Source organism: Corticium candelabrum, chromosome 8 (genome assembly GCF_963422355.1).
Source record: "Corticium candelabrum chromosome 8, ooCorCand1.1, whole genome shotgun sequence".
Taxonomy (NCBI): domain Eukaryota; kingdom Metazoa; phylum Porifera; class Homoscleromorpha; order Homosclerophorida; family Plakinidae; genus Corticium; species Corticium candelabrum.
The window spans coordinates 6281187-6304806 of NC_085092.1; the positions used below are offsets into that span (position 1 = coordinate 6281187).

The following is a 23620-nucleotide window of genomic DNA, read 5'->3' on the forward strand; positions in this document are numbered from 1 at the left end:
TAATCCAATAAACGTATCACAGTGGATGCTATGACCATTGTTTGGTGTTTGTGGCATATCCAGCACTTGCAGACAACTGAAGCATGTTGAAAAGGTAAGACTATGGAGTGTTGGTGACGGGTGTCGTGTAGGCTTGTAGTCTGAGATCTACAATTGGCGGAGTGATGACCTTCTACGTAGATCACACGCGGCCAGTACCGTTTGCGCGCAGACTAGACTGTAGCAAAAAGTGCGCAATGGCAAAGGAAGGGATTGATCTTGACATGAAACTGCGGTCTGGAGGGTCAACTTGAAGCTTCCAGGGCTATTCTTTCGCGAAAAGATGTATTTGTTTTCATACTTGAAGACTTCTCGAAGGGTAGACGGTAGTTTCATGTCAAGATCAATCCCTTCCCTTGCCATTGCGCGCTTTTTGCTACAGTCTAGTCTGCGCGCAAACGGTACTGGCCGCGTGTGACCTACGTAGAAGGTCATCACTCCGCCAATTGTAGATCTCAGACTACAAGCCTACACGACACCCGTCACCAACACTCCATAGTCTTACCTTTTCAACATGCTTCAGTTGTCTGCAAGTGCTGGATATGCCAGTAACACCAAGTCATAGCATCCCGTGTGGTACGTTTATTGGATTAGACGAACGCTAATTTGATTTTGAAGTTACGGGACACTTGATGACGTTCGGGGTGACAGTTGATTAGCCTCGCAAGCCAGGCTCTTCCGCGCAGTCGCTGAGCTAACCGCACGTGAATCACACGAGGAGGAGGAGCTTTTACCGGAATTGCTCCAGCGCGAGAAGAGCCTGGTCGCTTTCGAGAAAGTCATAGTGACGTGGGACCCCCGATCGGATTTCATAGCTTGATAAAGCTAATCCTATTAGGTAAGCATGTAGGTATGAAAGTTGAGAACATGCGACATCGCTTCACGCACTTGCTTGTTTTGCACGAAGTACGTAGTTGACATCATCGTTCGCTTCTAGTACGTATGCAGACAGCTCAGCCATGTAATATTCTGCAGTGTCACGACTCCTTTTCAGCATTCAGTTTCGCCAACAGCACACCGCCGAATCTAGATCTGCAGCGCGGTAGTTTGAGAAATGAACTCATTGTACGCGGTTAGTGTATATATGTAGCAGTCAGAAACCGTGCATTGAAACAAGTCGTACGTGTACACGTGCAACTACGAGTCAACTCTACACTTCCTGAACATGGTAGGTCCACTGCACTGCTGTTTTCCCATGCCTAGATGTTTCCAGTTCACCGTGAGGAGGTCAATATCGTACAAAAGTGTTGCTTGCTGAGTGGAAAGTACCGTCACATAGACTGTGTTAGCAATACACGCGGAGAGGTCAATTGCAACAAGCTCTAGGCCACTGTTTTCATGAACCGTTGAGTGAAACTGGGCCGGCAGTTCTCACACCATTTCCCCCACAGGCTATAGATGTCAGAGTAGACGCGCAGGAGTGGTGAATAGTTCTACGTCTGTTTCAATTCGCGCAAACCTGCAGATGAGTTCAGTAGAACGAAACGTTGCTGGAGAGTGTAGGTTCAGCGGACCAGTCCCATGTAGGCCATTCCTACGCTCATTATTCACCAGCACTTCGTCCATCAACGGCTTCACTGGATTTCGTGTTCACGCGCTCTCCGCGGAGGGCTACCTCTCTGCTTCGTGTATCAGCGCAATTACATAAACGAGCTCTTTAGGAAATCGAATTAGCTTTATCAAGCTATGAAATCCGATCGGGGGTCCCACGTCACTATGACGTTCTCGAAAGCGACCAGGCTCTTCTCGCGCTGGAGCAATTCCGGTAAAAGCTCCTCCTCCTCGTGTGATTCACGTGCGGTTAGCTCAGCGACTGCGCGGAAGAGCCTGGCTTGCGAGGCTAACAGTTGATGACGTTGGGGGTGACACTTAGTGAGCATTTAGTAAGGAGATATGGCAGGAAGTAGGCGGGATGATCCCAGACTCTGTCGCGCCTGGAATTGTCATACGGGCACCGGACAAGACTAGCACGAGAGAGTCTGGGGACGAGGCTAGTGCTTTCCATGATTAGTGGTGTAATGCTACTTGTTGTCTAACCCTAACCCATAACCCAAACCCTAACCCTAACCCTAACCCTAGGTAATTTTACTTTTGTTATTGGCAATAAGCAAGGTAGGCTATCAGATTGTGATTGCAACAGATTCTATTTGTAGTGGAATACTGTAGCTGAAATATGTGTTATGCTACAGGCTCAATTGTTTCGTAATTAATTAACTTAGAAATAGGCTAAGAGATTGAAAGAAGTTTGGGTAACTGGTGATTTTCTTGATTAGTAGTGTAATGCTACTTGTTTTCTAACCCTAACCCTAGCCCTAATCCTAATCCAAACCCTAACCCTAATCCAAACCCTAACCCTAACCCTAACTCTAACACTAACTCTAACCATAACTCTAACGATCAAACAGACAAACCAACAAGTTGCACACTAAATAGCAATCAGTTACGCACGCACAGAAGGCAAGATGATATACGGGCTTATTGCATCGCTATGACAACACAATAAGCACCAAGTGTGTGGTGATTCAACACACTTTCCCATTTCACAGGATTGCTTTCCAGTCCGACTGACAGCAATTCACATGGTCAAACAGCCAAAATTCATAACACTTGTCATGTCAATCATTCGACCCTTTTTAGCCACAGATGTCAGACGGAAGGTATCCCACACAATCAAATTATCCTCATTGATATCAATGTAATTTTAATTTTTTCCCCTTCAAGATTATCATGTATGGAACCGACTTTAGAAGTCTTCATCACGAGTTTGAACCAAACACTTTGCCGTTTGAATTTGGAGGCACGACTGGACCAGTCGATATACAAAGTAGCAAGCAAATGCTGCTGGATGAGCAGTGAGCGACACACACGACTCTCATCGATTGATGGGCACTGCAGCAAGTAATCAAACAATTTAATACAAATATTTTGGTTTGTACTTGAAAGTTACAATTATTATTTGAATCGTGGGTTCTGGTGCAAGCCCTTGATCAAATCGAGTGTAAAAATGGCGACGAGCTCATCACCGTAGGATTCAAGTTGTGGTTCTCCTGGCAAACCCGTGTAGCCAACAACCTGCAATGACAACATGGGAGTGGTATTCACAGCCTTCGTCGACGTGTTTGTTTACAAACGCTCACAGCTTTGATAGACACGACTGTTTTGTCGGTGAGAAGAGTGTTGGCATGCTTGTAGAAGTGCACCGAGGTCCAGTCTGCAACACTGCCAGACTCCTTCATCTCCTCTGCCTACACATTAGTAAAGGTCCACATTGCAGAGATGGACAAACGGCTATACAAACAAACAGTCACAGCACAAAACTATCACATGGTTGACTGACTGACAGACAGACAGACAGACAGACAGACAGACAGACAGACAGACAGACAGATAGACAGAGACAGACAGACAGAGAGAGAGACAGAGAGATACAGACAGACAGAGACAGACAGACAGACAGACAGACAGACAGACAGACAGACACACACACACACACACACACACACACACACACACACACACACACACACACACACACACACACACACACACACACACACACACACACACACACACACAAGAGACAGACACCAACATATCAATCCTCCTACCTTGACTGAGGTTTCAAATCCAGAGAGTACAGGTGCAACATGGACCCTTGGCGTCACCTCCACATCTTCAACAGGAAACTTTTTTGACATCCGAACTTCTGTTTTCACCTGTTCCAGAAACGCCTCTCCTGGTTTCTTTGCATCCGGCTCCCACAGCTTGCTTTCCTAAGAATAGGCAAACACCTCACAGAGTCTAGATACAAATAATTCTGGATTGGCATCTTACTCTGCAATACTTCAGGACGGTCATGTCATCATCATCCCAGTTCGGTAGAATTTTTGCAAGCTTCTCTTCATTGTCTTCATTCCTATCACTAATTGGATGGCGCTCGTCATATCCTGTTTTAATCAGCCATTGACTTGGTTTCTATATACAGTCAACAGCAAATTTAGTTTTGAATATAAAACCAAATGGTAAAGATGATTCATTGTTAGTAGCCAAACAAGGCCCTGTCAGTCAGTCTGTCTGTCAGTCTGCATGTATGTATGCATGTATGTATGTATGTATGTATGTATGTATGTATGTACGTATGTATGCCATACATGTATGTCCCTGTCTGTCTGTCTGTCTGTCTGTCTGTCAATGGTATTATATTTTCATAAATCAGAACTATTACAGGCTAAACCAAACTACGCAATGCACGATACACTACAGTTGACCCTAGCAGGGTCTTACAATTATAACGTGGATGGACATCACAACGTGCACAGCCACCAAAGCTGATGCCTAGCGCTGATGCGAGGTAAAGTTGCGTACAATCCATGATGACAATGTTGATACAGAGGAGTAGACAATATGGGTAGAGGAAGACATCACGACGTGCATGGCCACCGTAAAAGACGCCTAGCGCTGACGCGTCTGTCTGTCTGTCTGTCTGTCTGTCAATACATACATTTTTCATAAATGATTTCTAGCACCAAAGCAATAGTTAATCTACGAGTCCATTACATCTAGTACATACATGAAAATTGGTTAAAACTACAATGCACACTATATATGCACTAAATACACATACACATTATCACTAGACGAAAGGGACCTATGGTCCCGGTCTCTAAATGTTTATGAGTGTCCACTGAGAGCGGAAGTTTTCCTGCAGCTGTATTCGTGTCTGTCTGTCTGTCTGTGTGGCTGGCTGTCTGTCTGTCTGTATGTATGTATGTATGTATGTATGTACACCATGTATGTATGTATGTATGTATGTATGTATGTAGGTATGTCTCTGTCTGTCTGTATGTACGTATGTATGTATGTATCAGGGTTGTCCCCAGCATACAAAAGGCACGGCGCTCCGCCATGCCTTGGCTTCCACTTGGTACAGGCCCGCCATGCTTTGATGTATGAGTAGGCAGTCATTAGTTATGAAGACAATGGACTTGTATTTGTATTTTGAAAAGTGGGAAGTTGTTTCAGGCTAACAAGTGGTTCCTGGGATGCTTGGTTTGAAGATAAGACCAATTAGGACAAAGACTGCCATATGGTATGAACTTAATTGTAATACAAGTACTCAAAGATAAACAGTGGTGGTCTTGCACTCTGCCCTCTATTTAGGTTAGTATCTGATGGTAACAAACGAAGTCTGTAGATGTCTGGCCTTCCTATCCTATATAAAGGGAGGTTCTCAACTTCTTGAGGTCTGGAAATTTTCCCAATCGCATTAATCTAGCTATCATGTGGTCAAGCACAGTGGAGTAAGACAGAGACAAACTTTTTTAAAAAAAAAGATAAACCACTCACTTTGTTCCTTTTGTGCCTGGACATTCTGTGACAACAGTTTGTGGCATCTCAGCGTAAGCAAACCTGTATCAAAGCTTTTGTGGTCCAGCCATAAAAAATTGGAATGGGTGGGACCAAAATTTAAGGTGGGCGTGGTTATTTCCGCCGTGCCTTACAAAAATCCTGGGAACACCCCTGTGTATGTATGTATGTATGTCTCTGTATGTATGTATGTATGAATGTATGTACGTATGTAGGTAGGTAGGTAGGTATGTCTCTGTCCGTCTGTATGTATGTATGTATGTCTCTGTCTGTCTCTGTCTGTCTGCCCGTCTGTCTGTCCATCCAGCTATCTACCTATTTATCTGTGTCTCAATTTTGATGCCCCTGTCCATGTCAGAGACCTAACATTCTTGCCTTTCCATCTCCTTGTCTGCATATTTCATAATGCAGTCTCGTTAACCATGACGCTTGCCAGTAATAAGAAACTTCGGGTCTCTTCCTAACAGCATCAGACGTTTGCCATCGCCCTGGTTTTGTGCTTTGCATATTCTTGCAGACATGATCAACGAGAGTAAATGGTCCTGCTGATGGCTTCCTCGTGTCTTGTTTACCTTTCTCCATTCTGTGAGCCATTTTGACCACACAGATGTCTCCCAATTTTGGACTACCCTTGCTTTGCTTTTCGCTAATCCAGCAGTGGCCAGTCAGTAAGATGATGTCAAGATCATTTGTCCATGGACGATAGTTCATTGCAGAATGATAACGTTCACTTGCGCTAATGATGTCTTGTTCTGACTCAGACCCAGGAACGATGTAGAAATGGATGAGACCACCGTCTTCTCCTCGACAAGCCTGAAGACACAAACTTATTGAATAAATCATGTATGACTGAGAGTCTAATAGTCTAAGTGGCATCTGTGTTGTAAAGCATTGTTTGGTGTACTTATGTGTTGAGGTAGGCTCGAGTGTCCAGCCAGTCTGTGGTGGAGACGACCGGCTAGACACTCAAGTCTAGTGTTGAGGTGGCTAGTGCACAACATGGAGAAAATACTACTGTACAAGATGAAATATTGATTTGGAATTTGTTTTGGTGGATTGGCAGATTTTCCAGCGAGCCCCAATACAAAATCCATCATTTGGCCACCAGGATAATGTGACGTCATCCAAGTGGACCACGCACCATGATGATATGGCGGTACGTCACACAGATGAGGCCACAAGATGGTAATATAACCCCTGCTTGCCATCTGTTGTGCCTACCCTGTCTGGCAGGAAGGTTAAACATGAGAATGAGGCCGTGAAGCTATCAATGAAGCAGGAGGAGTCATGTGGGTCATGTTCTTTTCACTGACAGCAATTCTTCATCCAGTATGTGGCATAGTGTGTGAGTGTGTGTATGTGCGTGCGTGCATGTGTGTGTGTGTGTGTGTGTGTGTGTGTGTGTGTGTGCACGTATGTGTGTCAGTGTGTGTGTGTGTGTGTGTGTGTGTGTGTGCATGTGTGTGTGTGTGTGTGTGTGTGTGTGTGTGTGTTGTGTGTGTAAAATTAAAACAAACAAATTAAACAACTACCCTCACCCTATACGAAAATCCAGTCGCCAACTTCAATCCATCATCACAGTTAAAGGTCACACAACTCTTCTTTAACACATTCAACACAGCCACGTGCTGTGAATTCATTTCAGTAATCCAAAGAACTAAAACCAAAAAATTCCAAAACTAAACAATCTTTTAAACAACAAGAAAACAAACCTTTCAAGCCAGCTACTGGCACCCTTGCTTCATACTGTGGCTCAACTCTCACAGGCTGGTCTGGTGTTTTTAGAGATTCTGGAACTTGTCTTGATGTCACATATGGGTTGTACGATCCAAACTCACCTAGAGACCTCTCCGGTTCTAAGAACAGAAACTAAACAAGCTGATTGTCAACACTGATGAAGCCACACTTACGAAACGGGTTGCCAAGTGCTTTCACTCGACCATACAGTATATCCAAATCTTCATCACTAATGTCTGTATACATAAATTGATATATATATATATATATATATATATATATATATATATATATATATATATATATATATGGTTATAGTAGACGCAAAGGTCAATATGTTTCATGTAGCTGCCTGCTTCTCTGCCTGCCTGTCTGTTCATGTCAAAACTGTAATTTGCACAAAATGTAGTAAACAGTAAGTACAGGTAAACAAAGAAAGACAAGACAAACAAGGAGATAATCAGATAGATAAACAAACAAACAGACAGACAGACGGACAGACAGATGAACAGACAGACAGACAGACAGACAGACAGACAGACAGACAGACAGAGAGATGGACGGACAGACAGATGGACAGACAGACAGACAGACAAATAAACCAACAGACAGGTAAACAATGTACGCAGGCAGACAACAAACAAAGTCTCCTCCAGTTGTGTATGTACTCGTTCACATTGACATGCTGCTGTAAGATCTCAGAAATCCATCTGACTCGCAAAACACAACTCCCGGATAGGGTGGTGCATTGATAATAGATTTTTTATCAATCACTCATTACACCTCAGACAGTTTATAGTAAAACAGTTCATTAATTGATGTAAGACCACACCAAATTCACACACACACACACACACACACACACACACACACGCACTCTTCACATCAGGCATGTGATCCTTCAAAACGCTTGGCTGTTTGTCATCTACAATCTCAATAAACTTGTCAAACACTCCACCATCCCTCTCGCAATTTGCACCAACACTCTCCAGCAACACAATACTCCTAGATGTCGGAGATCCTTGAGCTTTCACTTCCTTCGCTTGATTTGCATTCAGAACTCCTTCAGACTGCAAGAAGCGAAGCAGTCGAGTTGATTGTAAATGATCTGACGCTTTGACTAGATTGTACGTAAACACGTAGAGGAGCTTCTGCTGGCGAGTTGTGACGGAGCTGTACTGGGAGACTTTCTCCGCCATGGGTTATACGGGAAGTTGGGAAGTCTTATGTGTCACGTGATGTGTGACAGGGTCAGGGGTGCGTGCATTTCCGCGGAGGTGTACACTGTAGTCTCCCGCAGCCAGCTCCTCCCCCTTTTTAACTTCCAAAGGTTAGGTGAGCGGCAGTGTGTGTGTGTGTGTGTGTGTGTGTGTGTGTGTGTGTGTGTGTGTGTGTGTGTATGTGTGTGTGTGTGTGTGTGTGTGTGTGTGTGTGTGTGTGTGTGTGTGTGTGTGGTGTGTGTGTGTGTGTGTGTGTGTGTGTGTGTGTGTGTGTGTGTGTGTCAATGAAACAGTCAAGGTCAGAAAACTTCGTCAAACTGATAACTAACTAAATGTACCGTTCTCTTTTGTCTGAGGTTACAATTGTTAGCCTGGAACCACAATTTCCCCATCACCATGGTAACGGCACGGCAATCAGCTAGAATGCGTTAGTTTTACGCGAAAGAGTTTGTGTGTACTTGCTGAATAGCTTCACATCCGGGTATTTATATTAAAAATTATTGTTAATTTACTTTGACACAAGTAGATGTCACGTGACGGTACAGTAGCCAATAGGGCCGTACAACAATATATTTACTTGTATAGACTAAACACTATGCAGTCAAGGTGTTGAGCCTGACAAGATACACACATGTCACCCATACAGAGTGAAATAGGTCGGTGTACACGTAAACGCATTCTTAAGTCAACCAGCCAATTTTTTGATTTTATACACTTTCATGATTGCGTCCAAAATTTAGATTTTCACAGTTTGTCTCTAGAGTGACAGCGCACCGAGTTTGACCAGCCAGCCAATGTACTCGTTGAGAGAGATGAGATGGTCTCCATTCGTATCTAGGGTCGCAATCGCTTGCTCCAGAGTCCCCAGTTTGTGTCCAGCATCGAGCAGTTGTTTGTATACAGGCTTGAACTCATCCGGATCAATGTCTCCTGACAGGTCCTTGTCATAATACTGCATAAATTATAAATAATTAATTGTGACAATAGAAAGTGTTGTGATGTAGAAATGGGGGTTTACTTTGAAGAAATCGATTGCCTGTGCCCATTGTGCTTGAACTCTCTCTGACAACTCGAGAGCTTCGAAACGGTCTTCTCCCACTTTCCACCAATTCTGGCACAGTATGTAGCAAACAATTTGTAATGAAGGTGTACAGTATTGAATCGAAGCCTTAATTATTATTAAGAAATTTTGTTAGTAACTAGTGTGTTTGTTTGTTTTGTTTTTTTGTTTTGTTTGTTTGTCTTGTTTGTTTGTTTTGTTTGTTTGTTTGTTTTGTTTGCTTGTTTGTTTTGCTTGTTTGTTTAGTTTGTCTGCATGTTGCCCTTGGTGGGAACTACGTTATGTACATGATGTCATCAAAAATTGATGACAGCAATAACAACACCACCAACAACAATAATTATAATAAATTATCAGGGAGATAAAATATAACGTTAAAGCCACAGTGTTGACATTCAACTACTCCATCTACTATTTTATGTAATTCATTGTATTGAGTCATTTAGTCTATCAAGTTTCAGCGATTGTCATGCATACTTGAGTTTTCTTTGGTAGTATTACCTTTGTTATTAGCAACAAGCAAGATAGTCTACTAGATTGTGATTGCAACAGATCCTATTTGTAGTGGAATACTGTAGCTGAAATGTGTTATGCTACAGACTCCATTGTTTCGTAATTAATTAACTTAGAAATGGGCTAAGAGATTGACAGAAGTTTGGGAAACTGGTGCTTTCCATGATTAGTACTGTAATGCTACTTGTTCTATAACCCTAACCCTAACCCTGACCCTAACCATAACCCTGACCCTAACTCTGACTCTAACCCTAATCCTGTCTCTGACCCTAACTCTGACTCTAACCCTAACTCTAACCCTAACTCTAACCCTAACTCTAACCCTGGAAATTGCTGCATCAACGCTGGAGAGACCACTATTGACAATTAATGACAAGCCGTACACCTGAGAGAGCACCCCACAAGACAGGAAATGGAGCCCCCACGTTCACCGGACCAGGCACTGTCCTGCACGTTCTGGTACGTGAGGTTTAGTTCTGTTGAGCTAAACCCTAACCCATAACCCTAGTAGTGGTGATGGCAGCGCATCCGGGGCTGCAATACACACTGCGTCTGGGGCGAGGCTAATACTTACTGCAGGGTAGATACCCCGGATACCCCAGATACTGCAAGCTGAGCCGTATTTAAAATGCGACTGTCGGAGTGTCTCACAGTAGGCTTGTCGTGTGAAAGGACTGGCAATCGTGAGAAATTGTGAGACATGCCCGTAAATCGTGAGTCTCACGACGAAATCGTGAGAGTTGAGAGGCCTGCATAGTGTCACACACACACACACACACACACACACACACACACACACACACACACACACATAAGAGCAGTAGGGTACATGAACACTCTAAGTACAGAGTTGCTGTGTATTCTAAATGGCTCTGTATGGCTCTGGAGGTGTGTTTAAACACCTAGACGGCTTCTTGAATGTCTGCTATATACATACCGCAAACTCGTTATAGGTGATCTTTCCGTCGCCATTCTTGTCTAATTGCGTTGCAGCGGCCACCAATTCGGCTTCACTCATAACATAGCCCATATCGTAGACCATCTACACACACAGCTAAATTAGTACATTATAGATACACAGGACCTGCCACCATGGGTCTTTACTTACTTTCCTATACGCACAATGGACTTAGAAAAAAATTAACACACACACACACACACACACACACACACACACACACACACACACACACACACACACACACACACACACAGTAGTATGTACTTGCTCTGCGTTAGTATACTCTCACCCTCTTCAGGTCTTCTAGTGCGATGTATCCCTTTTCGTCTATGTCGTACTTCTTGAAAACCAACTAGAAACGACAGACAGAGTCACTATAGACAGACAGGTCGATGCATGCAGCTACACCCTAGATTACTGCTAAATGTGTCGCGAATTTATCGAGTACGGACACTCTAGGAGCTATAGGCAACCTTGGAAAGTGGAGGGCGACGCTGAGACATGAGAAGAGAAATGAAATCGTGAAAGTGACGGTAGAATGAGCTAGGTGTGTCGAAGTAACGACATCCGGTGACAGGATTAGGATGAGATCATCATACAGCGCGTATTCAGCTCTAGTCGTGATTTCATTGAAGTTGAACGCAATATCTACGTAGATTATTATGGGCCTACACATAAATTTGTACGTGAAATTAATTAATTAATTATTAGTCATATGCTTGACTTTTTTGCTACTAAGTTTAGGGTAGTAATTAAAAAATTAGATAATATGACTTGTATGTGAGGAAAGTGAGAATTGACATAAAACATTAAGAATAGATGGTCTACCCACTATCAGATGCATAAAAATTAAGCCTTCGTGCGCATGCGCAGCAAGCATACGTCAATTAAATTTTCAGTTGTTATTTAAATTTTATTATTATCTTAGTGAGTGCAAGCAATCCATACCTGACCATGATAATTTTGCTCGTGGCGCTTTGTCTAATAGAATTTATTCGCTAAAGTTCTAAATTCCTTTATATCCGGGTAAGAATATCCGGGATATCTTGCACTGCCATGCAATCTAGCGGAATTCAGAGCCGTAGCAGCCCGGGCAGTTTTTTAAATTTGCACTTTCGTCTGTCGACGATTTCTTGAAACTTCCGGCTAGGACATAGGTGATTAAATAATATCAATTTATTATTCATCTGGTAAAGGTTTGCGTCTCACTACTTCACGGCTGGGTTTACAGAACGGGCAGCTCCCACTCCCACACTCACGCTATATACGGGAATGTAAGCCTCACGGAAGTGACCCGGAGTATCGGTTGTATGTACGTTGGAACTATTAACGAGCGTTGTTGTGCTAACGCGCGTTAGCATACCACACTGATTATTGTGCGCTAGATCATTTACATTTGTGAGCTTGCTAGATGCATCGATGATCGAAGCAACCCTTATGACGTCATTAGGTTAAATCTTTGGCTCATACGACTTGTCTAATTTTGTCACATTGGGGTTGATTTTAGACATGAATAGTCGTATGCAGCACAAGATATATGCATGAAGTGTGGATTGACTATACTGAAATATCAGGTAATATTTAATAGTCTCGCACAACCAGCCCCTCCCCCTTTTTGACTTCCGTTGCCATTGGAAGTCAAAAAGGGAGAGGGGCTGGCTGCACAAGAATACTAATACGTGTATTTATGTGCTACAATAATTTGTCTTTTTGCATTAATTAAATCATAAATATTAATGATTAGTGTGTTAATTAATTTATTAATTAATTTAGTAGATAAATGTTTGTTTACCAATTATTGACCAAAATGTTTTGAGACCAGAACAATACAGCCAGGCAATACAACAATATTAATTAATTGTGATGATACTAACATGTATATGTCAGTGTAAGCATAATGTCACAAACTACAGTATAGAATGCTACAATGGTGTCAACGAGCATACAGACTATCACAAGACATGCGATGGTCACATGAAGTGTCCCTTGAAGTTACAATCATCACTGTGCGTATGACTGGCTAGGCATTTATGATGTTGTTTCGAAGGAGCCAACTGACAAATTCCTGGAGACTGATCTTGCCGTCACTGTTCTTGTCCATTTGCTTCTTGGCTTCGTCACATGAATCCGTCATGGAGTAACTGGTTTTGAGATTTTCATGGACGGCTTTGAATTCTTTGCAATCAATGTAACCAGACATATCAGTGTCGTAATACTAGAAAGCAATGAGTTATTAGAATTGATGTGTGAACAGTTTAGTACCAAACTTTTGGCATAAGCTTTTCTGGTCTACTTTTGGTGTGTGTGTGTGTGTGTGTGTGTGTGTGTGTGTGTGTGTGTGTGTGTGTGTGTGTGTGTCACTGTGTGTGTGTGTGTGTGTGTGTGTGTGTGTGTGTGTGTGTGTGTGTCACTGTGTGTGTGTGTGTGTGTGTGTGTGTGTGTGTGTGTGTGTGTGTGTGTGTCACTGTGTGTGTGTGTGTGTGTGTGTGTGTGTGTGTGTGTGTGTGTGTGTGTCACTGTGTGTGTGTGTCACTGTGTGTGTGTGTGTGTCACTGTGTGTGTGTGCGTGCGTGTTTGTGTGTGTGTGTGTGTGTGTGTGTGTGTGTGTGTGTGTGTGTGTGTGTGTGTGTGTGTGTGTGTGTACATATATGCATGTCTGTTTGGTAACATAAGATGTCTTGGATGACCAAGTGGAAAGCCAGCTACTTACATTGGCTTGTATCAATGCGGCTGTAATAGTGATGCTTGAATGGGACATCTGTATAGTTGATTGGTTGGGACAGCTTTGTATGTCGGTATTTCAATTTTTTGACCAGTCTCACTCAATCATCTGGTATAAACATCGGCAAGGTTGGGACATTTTGAATGATTAAGTCAGGGTAACCTGAAAGCAGTTGCTAGCATGTATGTACTCAATGCCAAATGATGCTGTATATTAAATACTTGATGTGTGGTGATGATGTGTAGGTTACTACTAGGTGTGTGTGTGTGTGTGTGTGTGTGTGTGTGTGTGTGTGTGTGTGTGTGTGTGTGTCTGTGTGTCACTGTGTGTGTGTGTGTGCATGTCACTGTGTGTGTGTGTGTGTGTGCACGCGTGTGTGTGTGTGCATGTGTATTTGACACGTCTGTGTGCGTGTGTCTGTGTGTGTGTCTGTGTGTCTGTACGTGTGTGTGTGTGTGTACATGTGTGTGTGTGTGTGTGTGTGTGTGTGTGTGTGTGTGTGTGTGTGTGTGTACATGTGTGTGTGTGTGTGTGTGTGTGTGTGTGTGTGTGTGTGTGTGTGTGTACATGTGTGTGTGTGTGTGTGTGTGCGAGCGCGCACGCGCACGCTTTAGTATGTGTAGTGTCGATACAAATGTATAAATTAATAAATTAAGTTAAAACAGATGGCATCATTGAAAATAAAATCCATCAAAAACAAGTCACGAAAATAACGGTGTTATCACCTTGAACAAGTCGATGGCATCTTTCAGTTCCTTTTCCGATTTTTCTGGTAAATCGAGTTGGGAGAATCGAGTGTCATCACCCTCCTTCCACCACTCCTACAGATGTGGCAGCAATCACACCATTAGTTCCATAGGAACGTCATTAACAATCAAGGCGTTGTGCCATTTTGACTACAAGTCAGTTGTCTCTTTGTCTCACCGAGAATTCTTCACAGTTGATCTTGCCGTCTCCGTTCTTGTCCAACTTGTCAATCGCAGCCAAGATCTCACCTTCGGTCAGTTTGTATCCGAGGTAATAGGCCATCTAGGGACAGATGTATATGTGGTGATACCATCAACAGACAGTCACACCATAGGCATGCAACTATGAGTATGACAGTTGGACAGTTTAAGTAGCTAGAGTACCAAACTAGCTGTCACCATAGATTACCCTTCCTAGTTCTTTGGCATCGATGAAGCCGCTGCCATCGACATCAAATTTCTTGAAGACAAGCTGCAACACAGACAGACAGCCAACTGGCAATCAACATTCATACCTGGATGATCTAAAAACTGAGCACCAGACTGGTGGTCTAGACCATCTTACCTTTGAAAGAGGAGGTCGACAGTCTGCCATGATTAATTGATGTCGAATGTAACAAGCAGTTGTCTCGTACAGAAATGACTGGACTGTATGGTTGTGGGAACTGGATACAATCTCGCCCGTTGACACCCCATCTAAAAGTTCAACCCACTGCCAGTGTGTTCTTAGTGTCAAAGGAAGTTACTTGAAGTGTGTTTGATAGAAAGAAGGAATGGGCTAGTGCTTGACACATGGAAAGGATAGTGACAGTGATCTTCTGGACCAGCTACGACCTCTAAATCGACTCCACACTTGTTGTAGTGATATCAGGTGATAGTGTGTGAGAAATCGGGTGTTTGAATGGATTTGCATTATTATGTTATTATGTTTTAATTGACACAGCTAGTGTGTGTGTGTGTGTGTGTGTGTGTGTGTGTGTGTGTGTGTGTGTGTGTGTGTGTGTGTGTGTGTGTGTGTGTGTGTGTGTGTGTGTGTGTGTGAACTGCTTGCACTACATGCATCCTCAGGACATGAGAAAACCTTTGAAGCTGAATATATGACATTTACCAAAGCAGGTCTGTAATTATAAAGCAGACATACTGTATGTATGAGTCTAACAACATACAATGAAAACACAAAGTTTATATGACCGACTGTCTCCAATAATGCAGACATATGGTAGTCCTTACAGTATAGTGTTGAGCTATATATAGACACTATCCAATCAGCTACAGTCCCACTCCTGACTTCTTTATGATAGTGTCTGCTGTCAAGTTGCTTTAGTCACGGCACAAATGCTTCCAGCATTGACCAGCCACTGCACGAATTCTTCCAGGGAGATCTTGTCGTCTCCGTTCTTATCGAATGATTTGAGAACTTCGTCCAGTGTTCCGACTTCTGCTCCAATGGCCTTCCATTCTCTTTTAAGACGATCGTACATTGGCGCGAACTCCTCGCGATCTATCTGGCCCGACTGGTCTTTGTCATAATACTGTAGAACACGTCATACACACACACACACACACACACACACACACACACACACACACACACAGTGATACACGCACACGCACAGTGATACACACACACACACACACACACACACACACACACACACACACACACACACACACAGTGACACACACACACACATGCACGCGCACACACACACACACACACACACACACACACACACACACACATAAGCAAGCACACACACATACACACACACACACACACACACACACACACACACACAGTGATACACGCACACACACAGTGATACACGCATACACACACACACACACACACACACACACACACACACACACACACACACACACACACACAGTGACACACACACACACACACACACACACACACACACACACACACACACACACACACACATACATGCACGCACACACACACACACACACACACACACACACACACACACACACACACACACACACATGTATGTATGTATGTAAGTGTGTATACATATGTGCAGCATATCTACATTCAGCCTGCCACTCACTTTGAAAAACTGAATAGCTTGTAGCAGAACACGTTGACACTCATCCCGCAGTGTCAACGCATCGATGCGTTTTTCTCGTTCCCTGTACCATTCCTAGCAAGACTGATTTCAGAACACGTTTATCACACACACACACACACACACACACACACACACACACACACACACACACACACACACACACACACACACACACACACAACCCGCCCCCCCCACACACACACACACACAACCCGCCCCCCTCCCACACACACACACAATACATGTTATAATACAAAAAGATATATTATCTATTATAATTATTAATCCTAATTGATTTCTTATCTCCCAGATACATGACATGATGTAGTAATGTCACTTATACTAAACAAATCTAATACACTCATCACAATCATAAACCTTGAACTCTGTATAGCTGACCCGACCATCTTTTGCTTTATCCAAAGCAACTAGAGCCCCAACGAGGTCGGCATCTCCAGTTCTCATACCCAAATCATATAAAATCTAAAATACAACAAAATCCACTTTCAAATTATTCAAGCACCATGTGATTGATTGCACTTGCTGACATCTTTCAACTCATTGAGTTCGAGATATCCACTGTGGTCGGAATCGTAGTTGTCAAACTTGATCTTAAAATAGAACGAGTTACATTCGAGTAAGACCGAGTGACGTCAGATTGTGATGATGTGTGTACCCTGGAAACGAGGATAGGCGGTCTGTAGGAAGCCATTTAGTTGACGACAGTGCACGTGCAGTCTGCATATATTACATGCACATCATGGGTTTAGAACTCAGCAAATATGCATAATTGCGCGTATTACCTGGGTAAACACCGTTGTAGGAGTGTAATTTGGGTGATGGATGTCAAACGTGATGAGCGTTACTAAGATACCCGGATACAGGAAACGGTTATGACTAGATGTACATCACTCTGTTCGTAAAAGTGACATACGAAAATTGCAATAGGCCCGTATTTTTGGTCCATTCGGGGCGATTTTGCAACTGGTATCATTCGTAAGCGCAAGAGCTTGGAATTTCAGCCTTGTAAACCAGACCTAAAGTGACACGCGATAGGGATAGAGGAGGTAAGACGGTCACGTGACGTACGACTGACCGACTGCGTAACACGTGACCAAATAAATAATAAAACTTATTTATTATTCTTACGTTATAGGAGGTTTAGGCTATGACGTAACAAGTGCAGACTTATCAGTCAAAGTAGTAGACTGCTGTGCTCATCTTCCTAGTAGCAGAATCTAGCTAGCCTCGTCCCCAGACTTTCTCGCGCTAGTCTTGTGAATCAATCTTGCAATGAGTTTTGTTTTCACTTTTTGACTTGATCTACCGAAGTTGGTAATGTAATTTTCGAGAATTTCTTGTGTTTTTCCTGTACACGTGTACGTGCATCCTAGACTCTAAAATTAGTACTCGAACGCTCGGGAACGCCCACTTCCGTCTCTCCACATGTCTGTCAGTCTGTAACGCGCTGGTCGACACGACGCCGGTCTCGGATCGCGGTGGGCCGGTCGAGGTCGCAAGTCCGAGACGAACGGTCGAGGCGGATTGAGCCGGAGTTTGTTTGCTCAATCAATGAACTGAGTATGCGGATGTGACGTGCGCTTGCCATAGCCTCGGCCTCCCAGACCCGTGTAGCGCCGATACAAAATCGTCCTCCAGTGGAGGACGATTTTGTATCGGCGCTACACGGGTCTGGGAGGCCGAGGCTACGCTCGCCAGCCACTGTACGCCATCCTCTAGTTCCCAGAATGCAAGATGCACCGGCTCACCGGGCCGCTTTTGCGTGCGTGCGTGCGTCCGTGTGTCACGGAAGGTGCGTCTTCTTTGCAGAAGTGGCGTGCAACGATAGATTGCCACCGCCCAGATTGCCACCGCCCGTAGGGCGGGTAGTACCTAGATAAGTATAATTCAAAAGGCCAAAAAGACCACGCGACGAGTTTGTGACGTCATTGGTCCCATTTTGGTGTATTACGCAGCCTTACGGAAGCCGGTAGCGGCGAATTGATATCAGTCCGCCGTTCTCGGCCGCACTGATATCAATAGACACAAATAGTGTAGCGCGCGTAATCAAATGTGTAGAATTTATGTAATATCAATGCCACAATCATTGGTTAATATTAATGTACTGCAAAATAACGTGCGCTATTCTAGATACAATGGACACGTTACCGCCTTGTATTCTCGTTGTATTCTAAATAAATGAACTGTGGAACGTGTGTGCGCGCTCTTCGATCAGCAGCTAAGGGGACCCCAGTTTGGGATCGTTGTTTGCTGCACGTCATGGAAACGGTACTAATCGACTTCCCAGTGAATTGGATACGAGTAGCCCTTGACTCTTCTCATGCGATGATTGTTGGTGCACTGAAATCTTTTTGGTATGTTTAAATAATTAATTAAATTGATTAATTAATAATAATTACAAAATTAGACAAATACACACATGCACACATTTAGTTGTAGATGTGTTCAGTAATGATGTAGTCGTTATTGTAGAGTTAAACATTGCAGAAATTTTCAAAACATAATTTCAAACTTAATGCAGGACTGAAAAACGTCCTTGGATTGAATTATTGTGTGAATTCATGTTATTCTGTTCCTGCTGTGTATGAAATCTCTACAATAACTAATATATCACATGTGTGGGTGAGTAGTCATCTGTGTGTGTGTGTGTGTGTGTACACACACACACACACACACACACACACACACACACACACACACACACACACACACACACACACACACACACACACACACACACACACACACACACACACACACACACACATAATACACAGATGACAACTCACCCACACATGTGATATATTAGTTACTAGGAAGAATTTCCAATGGTGGTATCGCTTTTGCCTGTCCTGGAATGGGGTGGCAATGATGCTGGATGTCCATCTTTCTGCTGCCGCAGACATGGATCTCTACACAGATGTGTCCGGTTCATATGGTTTGGCGCATACTACAGTGAAGCTTGGTTCCACGGTGACTGGCAGTCGCACCAGATGCTTGAATCGAGGAAGTCTACAGCATGGCAAGAATTGTTTGCCGTCGTCGTAGCCTGTTTGACGTAAGGTAAGCATTGGTCTGGCAAGCGGGCTTTATTCCATTCCACTGTGACAATCAGAGTGTAGTTGACTTATGGCAACACGGCTCATACCGCTGCCCCAATCTCATGGCACTGGTCCGTTGCTTGTTTTGTTTACGGTGGCAAACAATAACTATACTGTCGTTATTAGACATATTCCGGTGTAACAGCAGATTGGGGACACTTGGATATTGGGTACGAACGTACCAAATTTCCTAGGAGAATAAGTACAGCTCTAGGTAATACGGTACGGTCTGTCAGTAGCAGGAAATCTGGTACGCCGTGCTAAATATCCTAAGAAATCTGGTACGTATATCCAACAAGCTCCAAGGCCCGGCTTCGCCCGGGGGACAACACATGCCAGGTGCTTCTCCTTTCCAATTCATAGTGCCGCAGTCGACATACACGTTTGTCATAGAGCCAATACAACACGGAAGTGGAGAAGAGACAGGTCGCCTTTATAGGTAGAGATTATAGCATTAATGACAGACAGACAGACAGACAGACAGACAGACAGTTGTGATGTCTTCCTCTACCCATATTGTCTACTCCTCTTTACCAACATTGTCATCATGGATTGTACACATCTTTACCTCGCGTCAGGCTAGGCGTCTTCTATGGTGGCCATGCACTTTGTGATGTCCATCCATGTTATCCGGGAGACAGACAGAGTGTTCAGTTTTTTGCTTTTTAGTTGTCATTGTAATGTAGTGTATCGTGCTTTGCTTAATTTGATTTAGCCTAAATATAATACCATTGACAGACAGACAGACAGACAGACAGAAAAACAGGTCGCCTTTATAAGTAGAGACTATAGCAGAAAGTATCTAAAAATGCGTTTGATGCTTGGAGAAGCAGAGGGGTGTAGCCAGGTTACGTACAGTTTGTATAGAGAACCGTTTACTGTCACTAATTAGCCGTGGTGTAAGTGCTTTTACCGTTTAGTAGCAGCCAGACAGAATTCTCATTCATAGTTATATCCCGTACAATTGCCGTTTCTAGAGCCCGCTGATTTTTGGATTAACGATTGGGTGAAACCATTTCGACTTGGACGTTGCTGTCGTTGCGAGGAACAGGTGTATCGAACTTGGCATCTATTCGACACGTGTCCAGTTTCAAAAAATCCCGTTGACTGAATTATTGATCCCGTTGAAGCCATTTCGACAGTCCCGTTGCGGAGAACAGGTGTATCGAACCTGGCATCTATAATTTCGACGTGAATCCTGGAACGTGCAAGTCACGTGCAATACTTACCCGGATAATCCGTTCCCCGTATATAACGAATGCTGTGTAAGGTTGTATTATCATCCGGGTAGTTAGAGAGTGGGGGTTCCCGGTTGTGTGTTGGCGGTCGTGCAGTAGTCGCGTGTGTGTTGGCCAATAGACGGGAAACGTGAGTGCGAGTGGTGCAGTTAGCCTTGTGTGGCGCGAACAGCATTACATTTGGGGGCCTGTGTCCGGGAGAGTGACGTCGTACACGAGCGGCAGAAGAGTGCTGTCAGCAGACTCAAGCGGAGCAGCTGAAATCGTCAAGCGTAGCAGTACGTAAGTGTGGAACGAAACAGTGAGCGAGACAGACTGTTTCGTCGGGTGCACTAGGAATCACGCGCAGTTCACGCGGGAGTCACGTGCTGTTCTAGAACGTTCGTGGGCGTGGTAACAGACACACCTTGATCGCGTTGTGAAGGGAGAAACCGTCCTGGAGAGTGACTTCGGGAGGCGTTACAACTTGAGATCGAGGCAGACCATGGCGAGTGAGGGAGAAGTCGAGTCACTTCGCCGCCAGGTAGAAGAACAGAAGATTCAGCTAGAGGAAGCGCTGCAGAGGGTCTCTCAGCTGGAGAAAGAGCTCGAAGAAGAACGGAAATCCGTTCGACTGCAAGTGCTCGAAGCCAAGGAAGAGGTGAGAGATAGAACAGAAAAGACGTTGGATGACGTGAGAGCGCACCAGGAGCGTATGCGCAATGAGTATACAGAAATGCTGGCAAAACGGGATTCGCAAATTGAGGAGCTCGTCCAGAAATTGGAGGATGCCAGAGAGATAGCCCCACCCTTGGAGGAGGACGAATTACGCACAGAGGATGTTGCTGAGAGGGCAGAGAGCGCTAGCAGCCAATCGTTGGGAACTACTAACCAGACAGGTAGGCAAATGGAGGAGCATCAAAGTCATGAGTCGAGTGTTGCCAGTGCAATGAGGGCCTGGAGTCTTCCTCGGTTGCAAAAGTTTACAGGGGAGAGGGTCAATGACGAAGATGGCTTCAAACAGTTTGTGAAAGAGTTCGAGAGATACTCTCTGCTGGCTGGTTGGTCTGGTGAGATTAGGCGGTTGCAGTTTGAAGTCCACTTGGGAGGCAGGGCACTGAGGATGTACGAGTCATTGAAAGATGACCAACGCAGGACGTATGAAGAAGCCCGAGATGCGTTGATAAAGGTGTTGCAACCTGTCAGACTGGAATCCTACAGGCGTAACCAATTTAACAGCAGACGTCAGAGAGAAGGAGAGTCAGTTAGTGACTTCGCAGAAGCATTACAGCGATTGATGATGCAAGCTTTTGAAAGGCACAGCATGGACAACGAACTGCGAGACAAGATACTACTCGGTCAGTTTGAACAGGGACTGTTGACCAAGTGGAAGACACACTTGAAGTACCCCTTGGATACGTTTGAAGATGGTGTAAGCCAGGCGCGAATGGCAGAAGCGGTAGAGGAACAGTTGCTTGGAGTGTCTGCTAGGGGAAATCCCAGAGGAAAGGCTGTCAAGCAGCATACTGCACAAGTAACAACTGAGTCCACTCTAACCCGTATACCAGGTGAAACTGAGCAGGACAAGGAAGCTGAGCAAGGGATCGCTACGTCAGCTAAGCTTGGAGGTCCAACCAGGAAGCCATGGATAAGGTGTTTCAAATGCCAACGGAAGGGACACTATGCATCTGACTGTCCTGACTTAGGAGGAGATAAGGGACCAGTCAAGACCAAGCCACAGCAAGGAAGTAAACCTAGCCAGGTATCAGTGGTACAACAGTCACCAGAGTCAGTGAGCCTGGAAGAGAGAATCGAAAGGGCTAAAAAGGAATACGAGGATTTGCAGCTCCGACGGCTACGACTATCGGTTGCAGCAACACAGGAAGAGGAGCAGGTAGCGGTTGTCACTGAAGCGGTAAGACCACGTCCTTACTCCCGAATCCTAGTTGGGGGCTGTGAAGTAGAAGCAATGCTAGATACGGGCTCTCCTGTCTGCATCGTTTCGGAAGCTGTACTTTTGCAGGTGGCCAGGAAGGGTAAAGTGCGGAGTAGTGATCTGAAACGACCAGGAGTAAGGCTAACGGACTACAATCACCAGGAGATCCCGGTATTGGCTCAAGTCGAACTTGAGTTATCTGTGAAAGACGGATTGACTGCCACAGTACCTGTGTTTGTGTCAGAGAAGGCTAAGCCACCTTGTCTGCTGGGACTAGAGGCCAGTTTGAAGCTAGGACTAGTATCCTTAGCCCCTAGCGTAGAAGTCCGCCGTGCAACAGGAGGGTCGAGTGTAAACGCAGCCCGGACCAATGTCCGACTGGTTGGAGCATGTCGAGTTCCCCCAAACCACGCTACGTTTGTGAAGGTTCGGGTGGAAGGAGATTGGAAACCTGGTGAACCGGTTATTTTTGAGCCCAACCGTGACTGGCAGAGGAAGAGAGAGCTACTCACTGAGGATACTATCTTAGTACTGGATCAGGATGGCGCGGCTCAAATTTTGGTGACCAATGGGGAGGCCACACTGTCTAAGGCCGCCAAAGGAGAAGTTGTAGGTACAGTGGAAGACTGTGATCTGGTCGATGCTGCCCGTCTGTCCCGAGAGAATACAGACATGCTTGGCGCAGCTGTGCCCCCAGATGAGGAGAGAGAACACACTGTGAATACGGTATCTGGACAGAGAGTGGATATGAGTGAGGGTGACGCAGAGAAAGTTAAGGAGAGGAAGGAAACGTTGTTGTCCCAATTAGACTTCTCTGCCAGTGAGTTGCCCGAGGAGGTCCTAAAACAAGTGAAAGAATGGCTTCTGCAACACGCAGA

The 23620-nt window shown here is 44.5% G+C and overlaps 4 protein-coding genes across 5 annotated transcripts; all 4 read right to left on the minus strand.

Annotated features, from left to right (window-relative positions):
* Window positions 1-2763: 2763 nt before the first annotated feature.
* On the minus strand, window positions 2764-8342 carry LOC134182963 (uncharacterized). The gene is made up of 9 exons (XM_062650406.1): window positions 8021-8342; window positions 7317-7379; window positions 7119-7262; window positions 6945-7063; window positions 5782-6219; window positions 3874-4014; window positions 3648-3812; window positions 3177-3284; window positions 2764-3111 (listed from the first exon to the last, which is right to left on the minus strand). Exons 1-9 carry the CDS (start codon window positions 8340-8342, stop codon window positions 2992-2994), a joined length of 1620 nt encoding a protein of 539 aa, XP_062506390.1. The 3' UTR covers window positions 2764-2991.
* A 573-nt stretch (window positions 8343-8915) lies between these two features.
* Window positions 8916-12377, minus strand: LOC134183406 (uncharacterized). Of its 2 annotated transcripts, none has more exons than XM_062650928.1 (5): window positions 12107-12377; window positions 11187-11249; window positions 10874-10978; window positions 9382-9474; window positions 8916-9315 (listed from the first exon to the last, which is right to left on the minus strand). In XM_062650928.1, the coding sequence occupies exons 3-5, from the start codon at window positions 10976-10978 to the stop codon at window positions 9121-9123; spliced, it is 393 nt and encodes a 130-aa protein (XP_062506912.1). In that variant the 5' UTR covers window positions 11187-11249; window positions 12107-12377; the 3' UTR covers window positions 8916-9120. The 2 variants fall into 2 exon arrangements, with proteins under 2 accessions (XP_062506912.1, XP_062506911.1); XM_062650927.1 differs by lacking the exon at window positions 12107-12377 and adding an exon at window positions 11371-11429.
* Window positions 12378-12736: 359 nt separating this feature from the next.
* On the minus strand, window positions 12737-15037 carry LOC134183505 (uncharacterized). The gene is made up of 5 exons (XM_062651061.1): window positions 14931-15037; window positions 14775-14837; window positions 14544-14648; window positions 14345-14440; window positions 12737-13112 (listed from the first exon to the last, which is right to left on the minus strand). Exons 1-5 carry the CDS (start codon window positions 14958-14960, stop codon window positions 12918-12920), a joined length of 489 nt encoding a protein of 162 aa, XP_062507045.1. The 5' UTR covers window positions 14961-15037; the 3' UTR covers window positions 12737-12917.
* Window positions 15038-15461: 424 nt separating this feature from the next.
* On the minus strand, window positions 15462-17347 carry LOC134183616 (uncharacterized). The gene is made up of 6 exons (XM_062651202.1): window positions 17271-17347; window positions 17144-17205; window positions 17016-17078; window positions 16846-16950; window positions 16447-16539; window positions 15462-15897 (listed from the first exon to the last, which is right to left on the minus strand). The coding sequence occupies exons 2-6, from the start codon at window positions 17177-17179 to the stop codon at window positions 15676-15678; spliced, it is 519 nt and encodes a 172-aa protein (XP_062507186.1). The 5' UTR covers window positions 17180-17205; window positions 17271-17347; the 3' UTR covers window positions 15462-15675.
* Window positions 17348-23620: the final 6273 nt, after the last annotated feature.